Source organism: Hevea brasiliensis, chromosome 6, assembly GCF_030052815.1.
Source record: "Hevea brasiliensis isolate MT/VB/25A 57/8 chromosome 6, ASM3005281v1, whole genome shotgun sequence".
Lineage (NCBI taxonomy): Eukaryota > Viridiplantae > Streptophyta > Magnoliopsida > Malpighiales > Euphorbiaceae > Hevea > Hevea brasiliensis.
The window spans coordinates 28,239,835-28,258,849 of NC_079498.1; the positions used below are offsets into that span (position 1 = coordinate 28,239,835).

General features: G+C 34.8%; 1 protein-coding gene across 4 annotated transcripts; it reads left to right on the plus strand.

Annotated features, from left to right (window-relative positions):
- The first annotated feature begins 959 nt into the window (after positions 1-959).
- Positions 960-13,996, plus strand: LOC110647355 (ATPase family AAA domain-containing protein At1g05910). Of its 4 annotated transcripts, none has more exons than XM_021801138.2 (11): positions 960-1,095; positions 2,824-3,102; positions 3,948-4,049; positions 4,218-6,041; positions 6,127-6,315; positions 7,111-7,253; positions 8,589-8,834; positions 9,754-9,940; positions 11,994-12,059; positions 12,136-12,385; positions 12,842-13,182. In XM_021801138.2, exons 2-11 carry the CDS (start codon positions 2,878-2,880, stop codon positions 13,072-13,074), a joined length of 3,465 nt encoding a protein of 1,154 aa, XP_021656830.2. In that variant the 5' UTR covers positions 960-1,095; positions 2,824-2,877; the 3' UTR covers positions 13,075-13,182. The 4 variants fall into 4 exon arrangements, with proteins under 4 accessions (XP_021656830.2, XP_021656829.2, XP_021656832.2 ...); XM_021801137.2 differs by lacking the exon at positions 12,842-13,182 and adding an exon at positions 13,279-13,996 and having other exon boundaries at positions 961-1,095; XM_021801136.2 differs by lacking the exon at positions 12,842-13,182 and adding an exon at positions 13,279-13,996 and having other exon boundaries at positions 971-1,095; positions 2,828-3,102.
- The last annotated feature ends 5,019 nt before the right edge of the window (positions 13,997-19,015 follow it).

Here is a 19,015-nt window from a genome sequence, read left to right on the forward strand (position 1 = left end):
ATTTATTTTTAATTTTTAAATAAATACTAATTTGGAATTAGAATCTAACTTGCATACCCTTATAAAAACATATGATTCCCTTTTCATATTTTCCCTTATTTAATACTTTTAACTTCTTTTTTTAAATTTAAAAAAAGAGAGTTAATAAAGTTAGAGTTATATACAGGGATGGCCCTATCCAAATCTATATTTGTCTTAAATTCAATTAAAAATTATTTTTAATTATTAAATTTATTTCAAACTCGATTATTATTATTTAAAAATATCTAAATTATTTTAATTTTAAATATTTTAATTAATAATGTATATAAAAATTTATTTTTACTAATAATTTATATTTTAAAATTTTAATAATTTCATAAAATATTTAAAATTTATTTTATTTTAAATAAATATATAAAATTTATAAATATTATTATAAAAAATATATATTTTATATTTAATTAAATAATTTATATAAATAATTTCAAATAATAAATACTCAATATATAAAACTTAAATCTAAATTAAACTCATTATAATTTTTTTTTTAAATTTAAATTTATTCTAAATTTTATTATATACTACAAAATTCCATCTTAATTCAATGTGATGAAATTCCAATGAAAATTTAACCGTCGCCATCGCCAACTGTGCACGTTAGCATCAACGAGTTCACTCAGCTTGATCCGATCTTTAATCGCCACGTCTACAAACTAAAAGACTCAACATTCGCAGGTCACCAAAACTTTGGGCTTTCGATGACGTGGCAAATAATTACTGGCTAATATACGGTAATGCGAAGATTCTGTCGAAATATTTAGACACGTGGTGAAAAATGACGGGGCCAAGAGACAAGTGGGACCCTGTCATAGAAAAATAGTAGCACTGTCGTGACTCGCTCAGAATACGCTTATTATTCTGAGTCTGGACTCAGATGGGAAACTCGGCCTCCTGGTACATTAGGTTTATATATTTATAAATATCACAACGCTCTCTGCAAAACCAAGACCTGGGGTTTTAGACCTCTGTCTTCTTCTTCTCTTCTCTAGCTCAGAATTTATGTTCACTAGCTCGGCGCACTCGCCCTCCCTGTTTAGCTAGATCTCTGACCAGGTAAATCTCTATCTTTAAGTTAATTTTTTTTTAATTATTTTTTGGCCCTGCTAAGCTTGTAGTAAATGATGGTTTGAATAATTTTGTTAATTCGAAGTGAAATGCAGCGAGCTATTGTCAGGAATTTTTGAAAGTGAAATTTATAGATTGTGTGTCTGTGACATTGCTTTTGTTCAATTACAGAGCTGAAAATTTCTGTTTTGGCAGCATGCATTAATATTTTTTTATGTTGAATCTGTGAATTTTTAAGTTATTGATATGCATTTCTCTGATTCTATGTGAGAACTGATGGCTTAAATTAATTGATTGCTCCTAACTTTTAGGGCTTTTATTAGTTTTAATTTCTAAAATGCATGCATGTTTTTCTTTGGTCATATATTCTTTTGGAATTGAAGTAGAACAAAAGGATAACTCAAGAAAATAAAGGGAGTACGTGTTGAGTTGATTTTAGAAGTGTGAAGGCTTCTTTACCTTTGCAAGTTTGTAAATTTTGTTCTGGGTTTTGGATATTATATTTTTTTGGGGTTTGTTTTGGTTGGGGGGGGGGGGGGGGGGGCGAGGGGGAGGGTGTGGGGTTTGTTACTTTTCTATATATATACACATATGTTTTTCTATATATATATACACATAAATGCACACCTGGCCTACATGTTAAAGTGGTGCAACTTATTAAGCATTGGAGTAGAGTGTTCTAACTTCTTAGTGAGCCTAGCTTGAATAACAAAATACAACCTGAATGTTTTAGTGTGAACGATGATTTCATAATTAGTAGATTCCTGGTTATTCCCATCAATGGAAATAACTTGTTATATGGGAAGGTTATAATGAATTTAAATGCATATTCACATTTGTATATGTCTCTGTATGGGAGCTTGTTTTCAGCTATGCTTATGTATGAACATAAAATATGCGTACGTTGCAATTCCTTGGAATCTGACTACCTAAACCATGATTGCCAGATATGGCAGTGCTTTTGCTTAATGTACCTATTTCTTTTACTGGTAGTTAAATGCTTTGTTTATTTTGGGCGCTTCCTTCAAAATTTCAGTTTCTGACTGCTTCCATCCATCTTTTGTTGGGACAAACTTATGTATTGATTTTAAAATTTAGGACTTTAGGTGTTCTTTTATTTTTTAAGATATTTGTCTTTCAGACTTTATTCATTTTGAACTTGATTGATGCATCTCTGCTTCTGTTGGTAATTTTGCTGCTTGTGGATTATTTAGTGTTTTATCTCTGTTTTGGAGTAGGACATTAGCTGATTATTTCTGATTGTTGTTCTTGTTTTTGGTATTTTAAGCTCCTTAAGAAAAATCTTGTTGTAATTAGTGAGAAACTCTGTTTGGAAACTGGATTTTCCCTATAAACATTTCATTTTTCAAGTTTTGACCCTATAATAGTAAGTCCTTTTTTTAAGATTTTATAATTGGGCAATTTAGGTTTTATTTTTACTGATGAAACTCTCTAGTTTGCATATGTGATTTTAAATTTGGGCTTTTATATGCTAGCTTCTTTCTTTAAACTGAAAGGTTTCTGTTAATTTCACTAAATAGAGCAGAAATCAAATTGAAAAGAAAATAAGAAAAGATTGGGGGTAACTATTGTATGATTTTTCTCTGTATTTCCTATCAGGATTAATCTAGGGTTTCAATTTAGTGTGTTTTAGAGATGCTTATTTCTGTTGGATTCAGGCTGAAACTTGTATTCATCGTTTCTCTAAATGTTCAGTTAGGCATTTCAAGTTTCATGGAAGACCATAATCACTAGAGCTACCGTTTACATATGTATCCAAAGCATTCTAGTCAAGGTGATGGGCCTGTTCCTAGGCCAGTACGAACAAGTGATAGGCTCAGGAGGAGGCCAAAAGTTTTTAGTCGGACATACTTGTATTACACTCCGACCATCATCAGCAGTAGGAAAACTAAAACTAAGACGAGGACAGATGCTTCTCGAATTGCCAAGATGTTGTGTCCATCAAATCGGCCAACACGAAACCCAAATAATAATGTTAGTGCCTCCATTTATTCACACACATTACCATTTTTCTGTTCTGAACTTTGATGAATATTAACTCAAATTGCTGGTTAAATGGTCTTTCCTGCCAATTTAGGATGATAGTTATTTCTTGTTGATGCTTTGGATGTTCATGCTTTCTAACATGTGGATGATATAATGGTGACATTAATTTTGTACTACAAATATGCTTTTCATATATATATATTTTTTTGAAATAATATGCTTTTCATATTTAAAATCATGCATTTTATATACCTCCCCATAGGCAATGCTGGAGTCCTAATCATGATATGTGCCTATCTTGTAAGGACCCATTCAAAATTTTTGTTCTTTTAGGCATTCCGGAATATGAACTTTAAAGATATGTATTTTTGTCGTGTTCAATAATTTTGTATATCATTGCTTTATTTATGTAGCCTAAATATGATCATTTAGTTTTTGGTTGAATTAAAGGACTTTTTTTATGAGAACTAGGGTCCCGCAGCAATAAGATTAAGTTTCCAAGTGTGAAAAGGCCAATCTAACAGAGCAGGAAATTACCACATTATCCCTGATATGCAAAGCATAAAAATAAATAAAACATAAGCAGCAAATTAACATCTTAGATCTTAGATTGCTGTAGAGGGCACTTATTCTTGGACCAAAATGTCGTCTTATCTGGTATAATCTCCATGAAGACAAATGTTTTACTTCCCTGGACAAACAACTATGTATATTTTGTATATATTTAAATTTTTAAATTGAATACCTTTTCTCACCGAGTTAAATCAATTTCCTTTTCCCACTGAGTTAAGCATTCTAACTTCTTGCATATGCTACTTTCACTTTCGTTGCAGTCAGTTGCGACCAATCTTCGACGCTCGACCAGAAAGAGGAGGATTTCTGTAAATCTTGAAGATTTTACAGACAGTTCCGGATCAGAAGATGAAGACTTGATGGTGAGGAACTATACTCATGCATGCATGTGGTTTTTACGGGGATTAATTACTATTTTCTCTTGGATTGGTTTGTTTTAGCTTGAACACTGTAACAAATATGTGAGTCAGAATGATGAATTGTTTGTTACTTTTCATTTTATGCAATGCTTTGGTTAACTTTATTTTCAGAAACCAACTTGCCGAACCTTGAGGAACCGGATTGATAATAGTGTCAGTCAGGATGAGTTATCATCTCCTAAGCATAAGAAGACTATGGATACCAGATCAACCCCTCGACGTGAAGGACTACGGCCACGCCGTTCAAAAACAGTAGCAAGAGAACAATTGAATTTGGAATCTGGTGATGAACAAGAAAATTTTGAAAAGCTTGTTGAGGATGAAACTGAAAATGGGAATGAAATTGATGATAATGATGCAGATGATGGTCAGAATGATGATGAAACTGAGGATGAGGGTGATGGAGATGGCGAAGATGAAGGAGAGGAAGATGGTGATGATGAAGAAGGTGAAGAGGAAGAACAGGAGGGAAGGAGGAGATATGATCTCCGAAATCGTGCTGATGTCCGTAGGCTTTCTATGGAAGAAGCTAAGCAAAGACCAAGATCTCCTCAAAGGGTATTGCATCAAGGAATAGGTACCAAGGTTAATAGGGATGTAAGGAAGGGTGGATCACGAGTTGACAAGCGTCATCGTATAACAAGAGCTGAAGATTCTGACGATTCCCTTCTTGTGGATGAGCTGGACCAGGGTCCTGCTATTCCTTGGTCACGAGGAGGGAGTAGATCTGGTCCGCCTTGGCTCTTTGGGGGACTAGATGTCCATGGGATGACATCATGGGGACTGAATATGGCTGCTTCTGGTTGGGGTCATCAGGGTGATACTATTGCTACATTAAGTTCTGGGATCCAAACTGCTGGGCCGAGCTCTAAGGGAGGGGCTGATATCCAACCTTTACAAGTTGATGAGAGTGTGAGTTTTGATGAGATAGGTGGGCTTTCAGAATACATTGATGCTTTGAAGGAGATGGTTTTTTTTCCTTTGCTATATTCGGATTTCTTTGCCAGCTATCACATCACCCCACCAAGGGGAGTTTTGTTATGTGGTCCTCCTGGCACTGGCAAAACATTGATTGCCAGGGCATTAGCTTCTGCTGCTTCAAAAGCTGGTCAGAAGGTTAGTTTTTACATGCGTAAGGGCGCAGATGTACTTAGTAAATGGGTAGGTGAGGCTGAAAGACAATTGAAATTGCTTTTTGAGGAGGCACAAAGGAATCAGCCTTCCATAATCTTTTTTGATGAAATAGATGGACTTGCTCCTGTGAGGTCAAGCAAACAGGAGCAAATACACAATTCTATTGTTTCCACTTTGCTTGCGTTGATGGATGGTCTAGATTCTCGTGGACAAGTTGTTTTGATTGGAGCAACCAACAGAGTAGATGCCATTGATGGAGCCTTGCGTCGCCCTGGTCGGTTTGATCGTGAATTTAACTTTCCTTTGCCTGGTTGTGAGGCACGTGCTGAAATACTAGATATTCACACCCGAAAATGGAAGCAGCCTCCTTCAAAGGAACTAAAATTGGAACTTGCAGCTAGATGTGTTGGATATTGTGGTGCTGATTTAAAGGCACTATGCACTGAAGCTGCAATCCGTGCTTTTCGTGAAAAATATCCACAAGTGTACACAAGTGATGATAAGTTTCTGATTGATGTTGACTCGGTCATGGTTGAAAAGTATCATTTTGTTGAAGCCATGTCCACAATAACCCCTGCTGCTCACAGGGGTGCTGTTGTGCACTCTAGGCCATTATCTTTAGTAGTTGCACCATGTCTGCAAAGACATCTCCAGAAAGCCATGAATTTTATTTCCGATATATTTTCCCTCCTTGCAGTGTCATCGGAGTTTACCAAGCTTTCTATGCTTTCCTATGGGTCTGCAATTCCTCTTGTGTACAGGCCACGGTTTTTGCTGTCTGGTGGTGAAGGTTCTGGCCTGGTAATTATCTTGTCATCACTTGATATTAATGACTGGTCATTATGGGAACCTCAAACTAAATATACTTACTGATATAGTTTAACAGGATCATCTTGGGCCTGCAATTTTACATGAACTGGAGAAATTTGCAGTTCATTCTCTTGGACTTCCATCTCTTCTTTCAGATCCTAGTGCAAAGACACCAGAGGAAGCATTGGTACATATATTTGGTGAAGCGAGAAGAACAACTCCTTCAATCCTTTATATGCCTCACTTCAATCTTTGGTGGGATAATGTAAGCCCTTTCATCCCTTCTTTCTTTCTTTCTTTATTTTTCTTCGTTGTAGAGAGCGCAGTTGAGGGTTCTCAGTTACCAAAAAGAGAACAAACTTTGACCAAATTTATTATTGTGGGAAATTCATTATTATGGCCATACTTAATGTATCATTACATTTGTATTCAAAGCCTACAATTCCTTTTCAGATGATTAGGCCACCGTTAAAAATAATATTTCTTATTGCAACAACACTCCATTAGGCTTAAATGAGAACCATGTTTGACTTAATATGAAATCCATTACATGTAAAAAATGTTGTCTTAGTTGATAATATTATTATTGCAATGAGATTTTTAATCCCATATGAACTCTATTACATTAGAAAAAAGCAACTTGATCAATATTTATTATTATAATGGCTACATTATCACCTGGAATGAAATTTTAGACTTGGATGCAATTGTAATTGATATATGAATTACAGTCCATGTTCCAAATTATTGACCATATCCATAATTGTAAATTTGGCTAAATTCATGCCTTTTTTGTCACTAACCCGCCCTCCATCCTTCCCTCCTCTCACTTTTTTTATTGTCTGATCTGATTTGAAGAAATTGAAAAAGATTTCTTAAATTTTGTGATTCTGTTCTGTTGCTTTTAATGCCGACCCCAAATTTTAGGGATAAAGGCTTAGTTGAGTTGAGTTGGGTTCTGTTGCTTTTAATAACACGTTTCTGATCCAATACATTTAACATTAATGATCTTATTGTGTTGTGCATTTGTAATCTGAGTTTGATAACCTTGATAATTCAGGCACATGAACAGCTAAGGGCTGTTCTGTTGACTCTGTTAGATGAATTGCCATCTGACTTGCCCATATTGTTGCTTGCAACTACTACAGAACTACCCATGGGCAATGAGACTCAGCCATTTCCAGTATTTCCTCAACATTCCATGTATGTCTTATTTTTTAAAAACAAGTGTTTATTACAAAGGTAGCATTGCTGTTTCTAATTTTTCTGATGCATAATTTTGATTGTTGGGAAACTCATTTGTAATTTCTTCATCAAACAATTTGAGAATTTCACTTTAATATCTTTGTTGTGAGATTAAGTTGGATCCCTTATGGATAATCCTAAAATAAGGGCATTCCGTGTCTTGCTAAGGCATGGAAAGCCATCAAATGCAAGCTTACATACCTTAAAAGTGCCTTGGTGCCAACACTGTATTTATGCTGGTATCTAGAAGCATCTCTGAAGTAGGGTTGCTTGCGAAACGGAATAATGGGGCTGGATGTAGGTTATTTGAATGCTAGAATGAGTAGACATTGTTGCTGGACTATTAGGGTTTATATAAGGGTGGGATTGAGAAGCAAAATTAAACAAGAAACGATTTGTGGGTTGTTCGTAATGCAAATTAGGCATTGTGAATAGTAAGATATGAACAGTAAAATAAGGGCATAGCACTAAGGGTAGAATTGCATCACACAATCCAAAGATGTATAACTGCTTGTAGTTTATCAATAGCAAAACTAAATTATAAGCTTGCAATCATAGGTATTTGTAGACTCAAATTAATCCTAAACTTTTCAAGATATTGAACATCAAAACTAATCCTAAATCTCTAAGGATTTGCACTTGGGAAAAATAAAAGGAATAATATTATCTTAAACCAACAAGGACTCTAAATATACTTCAAATTAAAGATAAAAACTACTGAAGAAATCTGGGCAGTTTTTTTTCCAGCAATGCCTGAAATTATGAAAATACCCCTGAAAGTATTGGATCAACAGCAAATATTTATGAATAGACATGTAAATAACACTCCAGTCCAGAAGGACAAGAAAGTGTTCTACTATCCCAAATAAACCCAATATGACATCTAGATCATAATTCTAGGTTTCTAGAGTGCTTGAGTTTCTTGTCATCTACGTCAATCTTGATTGGCCTCAACTTGAAATTTAAATTCCAAACATAATGTTGCTTTTGTGTTATCCATTTTCATTTTTTGAATTTTTTGGATGTCATCCTATGTTAACAGATTAATCCACATTAACAGTGAATTTTTAATTGCCATTTGAAACTTAATTCTAGTGAATTTTGTAGAAATTTTGAATTTTTCGGATGTCATACTACGTTAACAGATTAATACACATTAACAGTGATTTTTTTTTTGCCATTCAAAACTTAATTCTTGTGAATTTTGTAGAATTATTCATTTTTATATGTTTGTAGCTTGGAAGAATTTTTAAATTTCACTATTATAGTCATAGATGTACTTTTTATTGTCAGCTATCAAGTGGGCATACCATCAGTTGAAGACAGATCTTTGTTTTTCGACCGTTTAATTGAAGCTGCTTTATCAGTTCTGTTAGAGGGCATAACCAAGAAGTCACAAGGATCAGTATCCCTTCCTGATCTTCCCAAGGTACCAAAAGTGACAAGTGGCCCAAAGGCCTCTGAGTTAAAAGCCAAGATAGAGGCTGAGCAGCATGCCCTTCGTCGAATGCGTATGTGCCTCAGAGATATTTGCAATCGGTAAGATGACCTTTAGTTTGCCCTTCATATAACATTTTTAGATTAAATTGCACTTTATGTTATGAAAATAGAGTTGTAACATGTCAATTTCAGTATTTATTGCCTTATCTTTTCTTTCTTTCTCTTTTCTTTCTTTTTTTTTTTCTCTCTAAAGTTTAATCTAGAAATCAAATAGAGATATTTCAATTCTCTATGAACTTCATTCCAAATGTGGAGGATGTTGATGAAGTAATTTTTTGAAATAATCATAAAACCATATAGCATCAAGTAATTTGTATGTTCTAAATTTGATTTTTAGCAGTAGACTGTGCAGTATGTCGGCCAATATTTTTTGGCTTGTTGAGAAAGTGGAACTGTGTCTGTGGTGAATGTGATGAATTAGAACACAGTGCTCCCAAATTCTTTAGACTGAAACAAAGTTGGAATACTGACAAATTATACATGGTTTTAGATAAACAATAATTTGTTTTGACCATGGATTTAAATCGTGATTGCGAATAACGGAAATAGGCCAGCAACGTCCTTAATGTATCTTTAACAGCCTATTGCTACACTTTTTTTTTTTTTGAAAAAATTGTGAAGTTTATGAAATGACTAGATATTTAAAAATATAATTAAAACTAAGATATACAACTCAAGTAAGCATAAATAAATAAAAAATACATTAAATTCATCATTCTTGGATATCACTAGTATAAATCAATTTAAAACTAAAATAACTAGGTAGATAGTTCAGTAAAGAACTAATCTTATTAACATCAAAAGAGTGCCCCAAAGTTTTATACCCGTTACTTACAAGGGGCATTGGTAATACTACCCCTGAAACCTATAAATAACGGACATTACGTTTTAAAACCATGGTTTGCACAGTAAAATGGCAAATAGCAAATGCCAATTGACTTTTCTTCTTTTGTTGCAGGATACTGCATGACAAACGATTTAGTGCCTTCCACTATCCCGTCACAGACGAAGATGCTCCAAATTATCGCTCAATAATCCAGAATCCTATGGACATGGCTACTCTACTGCAGCGTGTTGACTCTTGTCAGTATATCACGTGCTCAGCATTCTTGCAAGACATTGATCTCATCGTGACCAATGCAAAGGTGTGTTAATTAGTACGTTTGTTTTTTCTTGTAACTGACTGAACTTTTGTTCCATGTCTAAATTCTTTTTACTTCATTAATGCTCCCTAATATTTATTCATTGATAATTAGTGATCAGGAATTTAAGGGATGTAACCCTGCTGCAAATATTAAAGCATCGACAATTGTTTGCATACAATTAAATTATATAAAACCTTCATAAGACACATAAGGAGTCTGATAACTCTTGTCATGTTAGTATCTGATATATGTCTTATCATTATAATATTATGTTACAATTTGTCAAGTTAAAATGGTATCTTTTCACTGTCAGTAAAATTTCTGAAGAGCATTTCTTTTTGCTTACTGATCCTATACAAGTCTTGAACTTTGCTATAATTTTCAATTCTATCTTGTTCTCTTAATTATCAATTTAGTGCACATATTTCAAAATCGATGGCAACTGTATCCAAGGGGTGGAAATCATGGCTAAGGCATATGTCTATGCCGAAGCGGCATTGAATTATCAAGGTAACATAAAGGTGTTGGCTGATTGGGGTTACAATTAACAAATGGGCCCATGTGATGTGTTTAAACCAACTATTGTGGTTCATTGGGATTACAACCAATGAGTGGGTCCATATGTTTCAAAATGCCATTGCACGGTGGGTAAGATATCATCATGTGGGTTCCACTTGTTAATTGAATCCTGATTAGCCATTTCCTGCATGTTAATATGCTGTTCATTCTAGAATATATTGCCTAAATTGATTATATTTAGAGAATTGGATAGAATTGAAATTATCCCAAAGTTTGGATTTATGCGATTATTTGCCCGTTCTTTTCATGATTACAATATAACTAAGAATTGCCATATAGGTTGATGAAACTGTATGTAACGTTTGTTAATGTCTATAGCATTTTCGCATTGGTAAAATAGTATAACAGTCAAAGCAATAATTGAAACACGCAAAGTGCAATCTATGATATTGAAAGAGAGTTTCTTTGCTATTGCTTTGAAAGATGATTTCATTATTATAGTTGCTGATTCTATTATTAGTTTGAGCATATATTGGGGTTCGAACCTTTTTTTGGTGCTTGGGGATTTATTGTGCTTGTTCAAACAAATGATTATTAAAGATCATTAATCCAGCACCATAAAAGGTAAGATTACAGTAAATCTACCCCTCACCATATTAAGCAAAGCTATAGAAAAGCTAATCAAAATTGAGATTTTTGGATTTCATTTTGAATGTTTATGTAGGTGCTTGTGTGTGTGTGTGTGTGTGTGTGTGTTTATTTATTTATTTGTTTATTTTTTTGATTTTTATATAATGATCTTTAATGAATTTAATGATGGATATTGCTTTATTCTATTTTCATTCACTTGTAGAAAAACTACATAGGAGGATAGAAATATTTTATTATATTTTGACTTGCAATTTACAAAGTAAAGCGAAAATGCAGAGACTGGGGTAACAAGCAGGGATTCTCCGTTGGTTATTTTAGAAACTTTGAGAAAACATGACCAAGTTTTTGTATGTTATGATATATATTGCTCTGAACTGTAAAATCTCAATACATTGACTTGCTATTTGCTGCCTTTAATCTTGTTACAAGTGTTGGTACCAGTGTTTTTGCTACTTTGTTAGGGCATCTGCCATCTAACTAGTATGTTAATGATCCATCTCTTTTGTGATTAATTCAAATAATAGTTTTCCTATTATTTCCTTGATCCACCTCTTTTGTGATAGGGGAACTTATGGCAAGCAGCTCTTTTTTTCTGTTTTTTTTTCCTTGATCTTCTGCTGCTTTGGAGCTGATCATGTCCAGATTGTATAAATGTTTGGGCTATATGATTTCATTAAAAGAGCTGCTTCATTTTCTGAGTCGTTTACTGTGGAAAAGAAATGCAGTATTAATGTTTTGAACCAGTCAATGAATGGATGAATTTCAACTGTGTTGTGTTCAAGGATCCAGAATTCAAATGAAAAGGAATTTCCATATGCTTTAATGTTTGTCTTGTACATTTTACCTTTCTTCCAAGTTGACCTTTATTCTCTTTCAAATTCAGGTGTATAATGGAGATGATTACAATGGTGCCAGGATTGTTAGTAGGGGTTATGAGCTTCGAGATGCAGTAGGTTCTTCTGTTCTTTTCTTCTCTCCTTGTACTAACCTTCTTCTAAGGGCCTTACATAAATCTTTTCTTTCAGGTGCATGGAATGCTGTCACAGATGGACCCTGCACTTGTTGCATACTGTGACAAGATTGCTGCCCAAGGGGGCCCAGTTCATGTACCAGATGATTTTGGGGGATCTATTTTCCCATCAACCCCAGTTGTGCAGCTGACAACTGTTACTAGAGCAAGTGCCCGACTACGTAATGCACAGCCAGAGGTTAATCTGGATCAAAGCTATGAGGCTTTGAAAAGGCAGAAGAAAAACTTTGATGTTGCAAGTGCAGGTATTGTTATTCATTACTTTGATATTTGGTTTTTATTTATTATGATACTGTTAGGTGATTTGAAAATAACATTCAGTGTTAGCATTCTGATCTAGAATATTTGACCCAAAGTTTAGAAATCTAGGAATGGCAATGGGGTGGATTGGGAGTGGATTTTCGCATCACCATCTCTGCCTTGTTTGGCGTGGGGTGGGGAAAATAAAATGTGGGGAGGAGGCAGGTGGAGGGCAGATATCCTGTTTTAAATTTTTATTATTTGATAAATTATTAAAAAATATATATTTTTTACCCATTATCATCCCATGTTATAGTATATATATTAAATTTTGCATGCTATATGGGTTAGTATTAAAAAAAAACACTTGAGTAATAAACTTTGTATTTTTAAAAATATAAAAATAACTATACATATTTTGTGTTAAAATAATAGTATAAATGTATATTTCCTTAACATAGGGATGAGGCAGGGCAGGCAACCTAAATCATCCCCGCCCTTTGACACATGGTGGGACAGGGATTTGGCACCTGGTTGGGTGGAAATTGCCATCTCTATAGAAATCCCTGCCAGTAAATTTAAGCTACCTCGAGAAAAAGGATGCTGCAATATTCTTAGTTGGAGGTGGCTGTTATATTATGTCCTTTGGCTGTTCCATGATTCAAGCCAATCTTTTTTATTATTTAAATTTTAGGTTTGATACTGACAATGAACACTGAAGCTAGATACCCTCGCCATGTATGAATTGAACCCAGCACTCCATGCTGAATCCAACATTTACTGGATACATTTTGGTGGATTAGCCCATTTGAAGTTTTGAATGATATTTAATTGTGAGTTATTTATATTTTGATGAATAATGTGAACCTTTGATCGCTTTATGCTTTGATGAAAATAGCTTTGGCAGCAGAAGATAAATCCCAGCATCAAGACGTAGCACAGGCAAAGCCATCAGAAGAGCCAGAGGCTAATGAAATGGATCCTGAAAGGCCAGAATCCTCATCTGCTGATGGCAATAGGCCGGAAACTTCCAGGCAAGCAGAAGCAGAAGCAGAAGCGGAAGCAAGCGGATCCCTAGACGCTACTATGTTCGACGCTGAAATGTCAACCCATGCAGAGCATGTCAAGGGTCTTTTTGTGGAGCGCACAGAAAATTATGGCATTCCACAGCTTGAGAGGCTCTACACGCGTATAATGAAGGGTGTATTTGAAACCAAGAACAAAGAAAAGGTTGAAGACGATCCCAAGTACTCAATTTTGAAGTTTTTGGTGAAATTTGCCGGGGATGAGGCAAATTTCTGAACTGGGTATTTCCCCCCCAAACGAGAGAAAAAATGAAAAAAAAAAAAAAATCTTGCAGGTAGTTGATGTAAAGTCGGGATTTTCTTTTCAATGCAAAATTGTTGAGTGAAAGGCGTCTCCATCTCCTCTCAAATCTCTACATTTCCATGTATAGTTTTCCATTTCATCTTTGATAGCAGAACATAAGTGCCACCTGAAGAACGGAGCACTGAGGAAACATACAAGCAGAAAACTGAAAAGTCAACTGTGTTTCCAAGTGAGTGGTAATAGTAATTCAAAGCCTGGTAGCTAAAGCTACAACGCCTTCCAGACTATGTTTAGCTCATTAAGCGTTTGAATGCTCAAAATCTATCCCTTTTCACAATTATGTTGGCTTGGAATCCACCTTCAAAGACAAGAATCTCAATGTTAAATGTCTAAAAATGCATTAATCTAGTGCACTCACACATTAAATAGCCGATTGTTCCTGCATAATGAACATAAAAGTTAAACTAGTGGGGTTCGGCACATAATGATACTATAATGACAAATGAGCAGTTTGCAGACAATATGAAAAAGCACAGGACCTTGCTACCTCAAGATCAAGTCCTTTTAGCCATCCATCATAAGCCATAAATAAAGCAGATGAATCAAATCCTTGGAACAAACAAGCAACTCATAATTATACAAGCTAGATATAACAGTAATTAAAGCCATCATTTGCAGCAAATCCACAAAGTATCACATACTCCACTTGTTGTGCACCAAATTCACAGGCTAATGTCTCCAAACTATGCATAATATGAAGATGCAACAAAAGTCAGACAGAATACCATCATGAAAACATTAATTATAGAGCACTAATTATGACATATTGCTTGATCTACTGATCGCGTAGATGATGACATTTCCATTTTTAGTTTGAGAGGTTAATTGAGTTTCCATTTCTAGTTGACTGATTTTGCTGAGTTTGCCGAAAATGAATAGAAAGAATCGAGGAATGCTTTTAAAAAATTAGGATTATAATTTATTATTTTTATAGGTATTTTGCAATTTAGCCTCTTATTTGGTATTATATTACCATAGTTTAATCCCTCTAAGAAATAATTAAATTGACCTTAGAAGTATATTTTTATTAATAAAATAATCTTTTTAATTTGTTAAAAATTAATCGTTAGTTAACAATCAATCAATCTAAATTTAAGGACTAAATTATTATAAATATTAAAATTATAGGATTAACTCCGCCTAAGTAGTTTGCTCTTCACCGGTCCCAAGCCTGGATAAAGGAGGAGGGTTGCAGTAGGTGATAACCAGCGTACAAATTTCGTCACATCTTATAATATGGATTCAAATGATATAAAAGTTGGGGTGTCCTCTACTAACGACGCGCTACATCGGATGTAGTGAGAAATATACAAGGATGTAGGGCGTTCAGAAAGTGACGCGTCATGCCGACGCCGGTGTGGTGTTAAGTGAGCAAGGGTTCCCACATCATGGACGGTGTGGGTAAAGAAGTTAGTTCATAGGACAGATAGTAGAACAGATAGTGGAATAAAATACAAGACAGACATAGAAAACAATAGAAGATACCATAGAAGGAGACCAATTAGGAAGGAGCAGGATAGGAGGAGGATCAGGGTTGGTACTTGGAATGTTGGATCACTTAGAGGAAAATTAATGGAGCTTGTGGATACCTTAGAAAGGAGAAGGGTGAATATTGCTTGCATTCAGGAGACTAAATGTGTAGGAGAGAAAAGTAAGGAAGTGGGTAATTCAGGGTACAAACTGTGGTTTATCAGAAAGGAGAGAAACAAGAACGGAGTGGGCATAATCATAGACAGGACATTGAAAGACGCAGTAATAGCTGTGAAAAGAGTAGGAGATAGAATTATACTAGTAAAGCTAGTACTAGAATGAGAAACAATAAATATAGTTAGTGCTTATGCCCCACAAATAGGGCTAGACAGTGAGAGTAAATAAAGGTTTTGGAAAGATATGGATGATTTAATACAAAGCATATTGAATGAAGAGAATATTTTCATTGGTGGAGATTTGAATGGACATGTAAGAAGTGATAGGCAAAGTTATGAGAATGTTCATGGAGGTTTTGGTTTTGGCAGTCAAAATGAGGAAGGAAAAAGTATCCTGGATTTTGCTATGGCATACGACCTAATACTAGCAAATACTTCATCAGATAAAAGAGAGTCACATTTAGTGACTTTCAAAAGTAGGCAACATAGAAGCCAAATCGACATCCTCTTAACCAGGAAGACAAATAGAGCTCTATGCAAGGATTGCAAGGTCATTCCAAGAGAGGCTTTAACAAGTCAACATCGGTTGGTGGTTTTGGATGTTAAGTTTAGGAACAATTCAAGTAAGGTCAGAAGAAATAGTGTAGCTCAAACAAAGTGGTGGGAGTTCAAAGGAGTAAAGCAAGTGAAGTTCAAAATGAGCTTCTCGATTCCGAAGTATGAAAGCTGGATATGGAGGCCAATGATATGTGGATACAGATGGCATCAAAGATTAGAGAAGTAGCTAGAAAAGTACTTGGAGAGTCTAAAGGACATGGACCACCCTCAAAAGAGAGATGGTGGTGGAATGAGGAAGTACAAAAGGCAGTGAAGAGAAAAAGGAAATGGTATAAGAAATTACCTAAATGTGATAATAATGAGGCATATGAACAGTACAATATAGCAAAGAAAGAGGCAAAAAAGGTAGTTAGTCAAGCAAGAGTACAGGCCTTTGAAAAGTTATATGAGAAACTTGGAGCTAAAGAAGGGGAGAAAAATATTTATAGATTAGCAAGGAGAAGAGAAAGGAAATATCAAGATTTCAATCAAGTTAGGTGCATTAAGGATAAAGAAGGAAAAGTGTTGGTGAAAGATGAGGATATTAAAGAAAAATGGAGAAATTATTTTAATGATCTCTTTAATAATAGTCAAAATGGTAATAGTGTGAATATAGATTATAGAACAATAGAAAAGAATGTGAATTATACTAGAAGGATTAGATCTTTAGAAGTAAAGGAAGCACTTAAGAGAATGAAAGTGGGTAAAGCCTATAAACCCGATGAAATACCAATTGAAGTGTGGAAGTGTTTGGAAGATATGGGAGTTGCATGGTTAACTAAATTATTTAATAAGATTCTAAACTCAAAGAAAATGCTTGATGAATGGAGGAGGAGTATTTTAGTACCTATTTTTTAAAAAAAGGGAGACATACAGAGTTGCTCAAACTATAGGGGAATTAAACTCATGAGCCATACTATGAAGTTGTGGGAGAGAGTTGTGGAGCATCGATTACGTCATGATACTTCTATCTCTCTCAATCAATTTGATTTCATGCCCGGTCATCCAACTATGGAAGCGATCTTTCTTATTAGAAGCTTGATGGAGAAATATAGAGATGTGAAGAAAGATCTACACATAGTTTTTATTGATTTGGAGAAGGCTTATGATAGCGTTCCAAGAGATGTCTTATGGAATGTGTTAGAACAAAAGAGGGTATCTATTAGATACATACAAGTATTGAAAGATATGTATGAAGGAGCAACTACTATTGTGCGCATAGTGGGAGGGGAAACAAGAGATTTTCCGATCTCAATTGGATTACACCAAGGATCAGCCATAAGCCCTTACCTTTTTACATTAGTTTTAGATGAAATGACGAAACATATACAAGAGAGTATTCCTTGGTGCATGATGTTTGCGGATGATATTGTTCTGATAGATGAGATACGAGAAGGAGTCAATAGAAAGCTAGAACTTTGGAGAACTTTGGAGAAGTACTCAATTTTGAAGTTTTTGGTGAAATTTGCCGGGGATGAGGCAAATTTCTGAACTGGGTATTTCCCCCCCAAACGAGAGAAAAATGAAAAAAAAAATCTTGCAGGTAGTTGATGTAAAGTCGGGATTTTCTTTTCAATGCAAAATTGTTGAGTGAAAGGCGTCTCCATCTCCTCTCAAATCTCTACATTTCCATGTATAGTTTTCCATTTCATCTTTGATAGCAGAACATAAGTGCCACCTGAAGAACGAACTGAGGAAACATACAAGCAGAAAAGTCACTGTGTTTCCAAGTGAGTGGTAATAGTAATTCAAAGCACAGTAGCTAAAGCTACAACGCCTTCGGACTAGGTTTAGCTCATTAAGCGTTTGAATGCTCAAAATCTATCCCTTTTCACAATTATGTTGGCTTGGAATCCACCTTCAAAGACAAGAATCTCAATGTTAAATGTCTAAAAATGCATTAATCTAGTGCACTCACACATTAAATAGCCGATTGTTCCTGCATAATGAACATAAAAGTTAAACTAGTGGGGTTCGGCACATAATGATACTATAATGACAAATGAGCAGTTTGCAGACAATATGAAAAAGCACAGGACCTTGCTACCTCAAGATCAAGTCCTTTTAGCCATCCATCATAAGCCATAAATAAAGCAGATGAATCAAATCCTTGGAACAAACAAGCAACTCATAATTATACAAGCTAGATATATGATAATTAAAGCCATCATTTGCAGCAAATCCACAAAGTATCACATACTCCACTTGTTGTGCACCAAATTCACAGCTAATGTCTCCAAACTATGCATAATATGAAGATGCAACAAAAGTCGACAGAATACCATCATGAAAACATTAATTATAGAGCACTAATTATGACATATTGCTTGATCTACGATCGCGTAGATGATGACATTTCCATTTTTAGTTTGAGAGGTTAATTGAGTTTCCATTTCTAGTTGACTGATTTTTCTGAGTTTGCCGAAAATGAATAGAAAGAATCGAGGAATGCTTTTAAAAAATTAGGATTATAATTTATTATTTTTATAGGTATTTTGCAATTTAGCCTCTTATTTGGTATTATATTACCATAGTTTAATCCCTCTAAGAAATAATTAAATTGACCTTAGAAGTATATTTTTATTAATAAAATAATCTTTTTAATTTGTTAAAAATTAATCGTTAGTTAACAATCAATCAATCTAAATTTAAGGACTAAATTATTATAAATATTAAAATTATAGGATTAACTCCGCCTAAGTAGTTTGCTCTTCACCGGTCCCAAGCCTGGATAAAGGAGGAGGGTTGCAGTAGGTGATAACCAGCGTACAAATTTCGTCACATCTTATAATATGGATTCAAATGATATAAAAGTTGGGGTGTCCTCTACTAACGACGCGCTACATCGGAGCCCGGATGTAGTGAGAAATATACAAGGATGTAGGGCGTTCACCGAAAGTGACGCGTCATGCCGACGCCCGGGTGTGGTGTTAAGTGAGCAAGGGTTCCCACATCATGGACGGGTGTGGGTAAAGAAGTTAGTTCATAGGACAGATAGTAGAA

Excerpts from the sequence above, each read along its gene's own strand:
- LOC110647355 (XM_021801137.2), top strand. The coding sequence starts at position 2,878 with ATGTATCCAAAGCATTCTAGTCAAGGTGATGGGCCTGTTCCTAGGCCA. Across the intron at positions 4,050-4,217 it reads CAGAAGATGAAGACTTGATG|AAACCAACTTGCCGAACCTT; the intron begins GTGAGGAACTAT and ends CTTTATTTTCAG. Across the intron at positions 12,060-12,135 it reads GTTATGAGCTTCGAGATGCA|GTGCATGGAATGCTGTCACA; the intron begins GTAGGTTCTTCT and ends CTTTTCTTTCAG.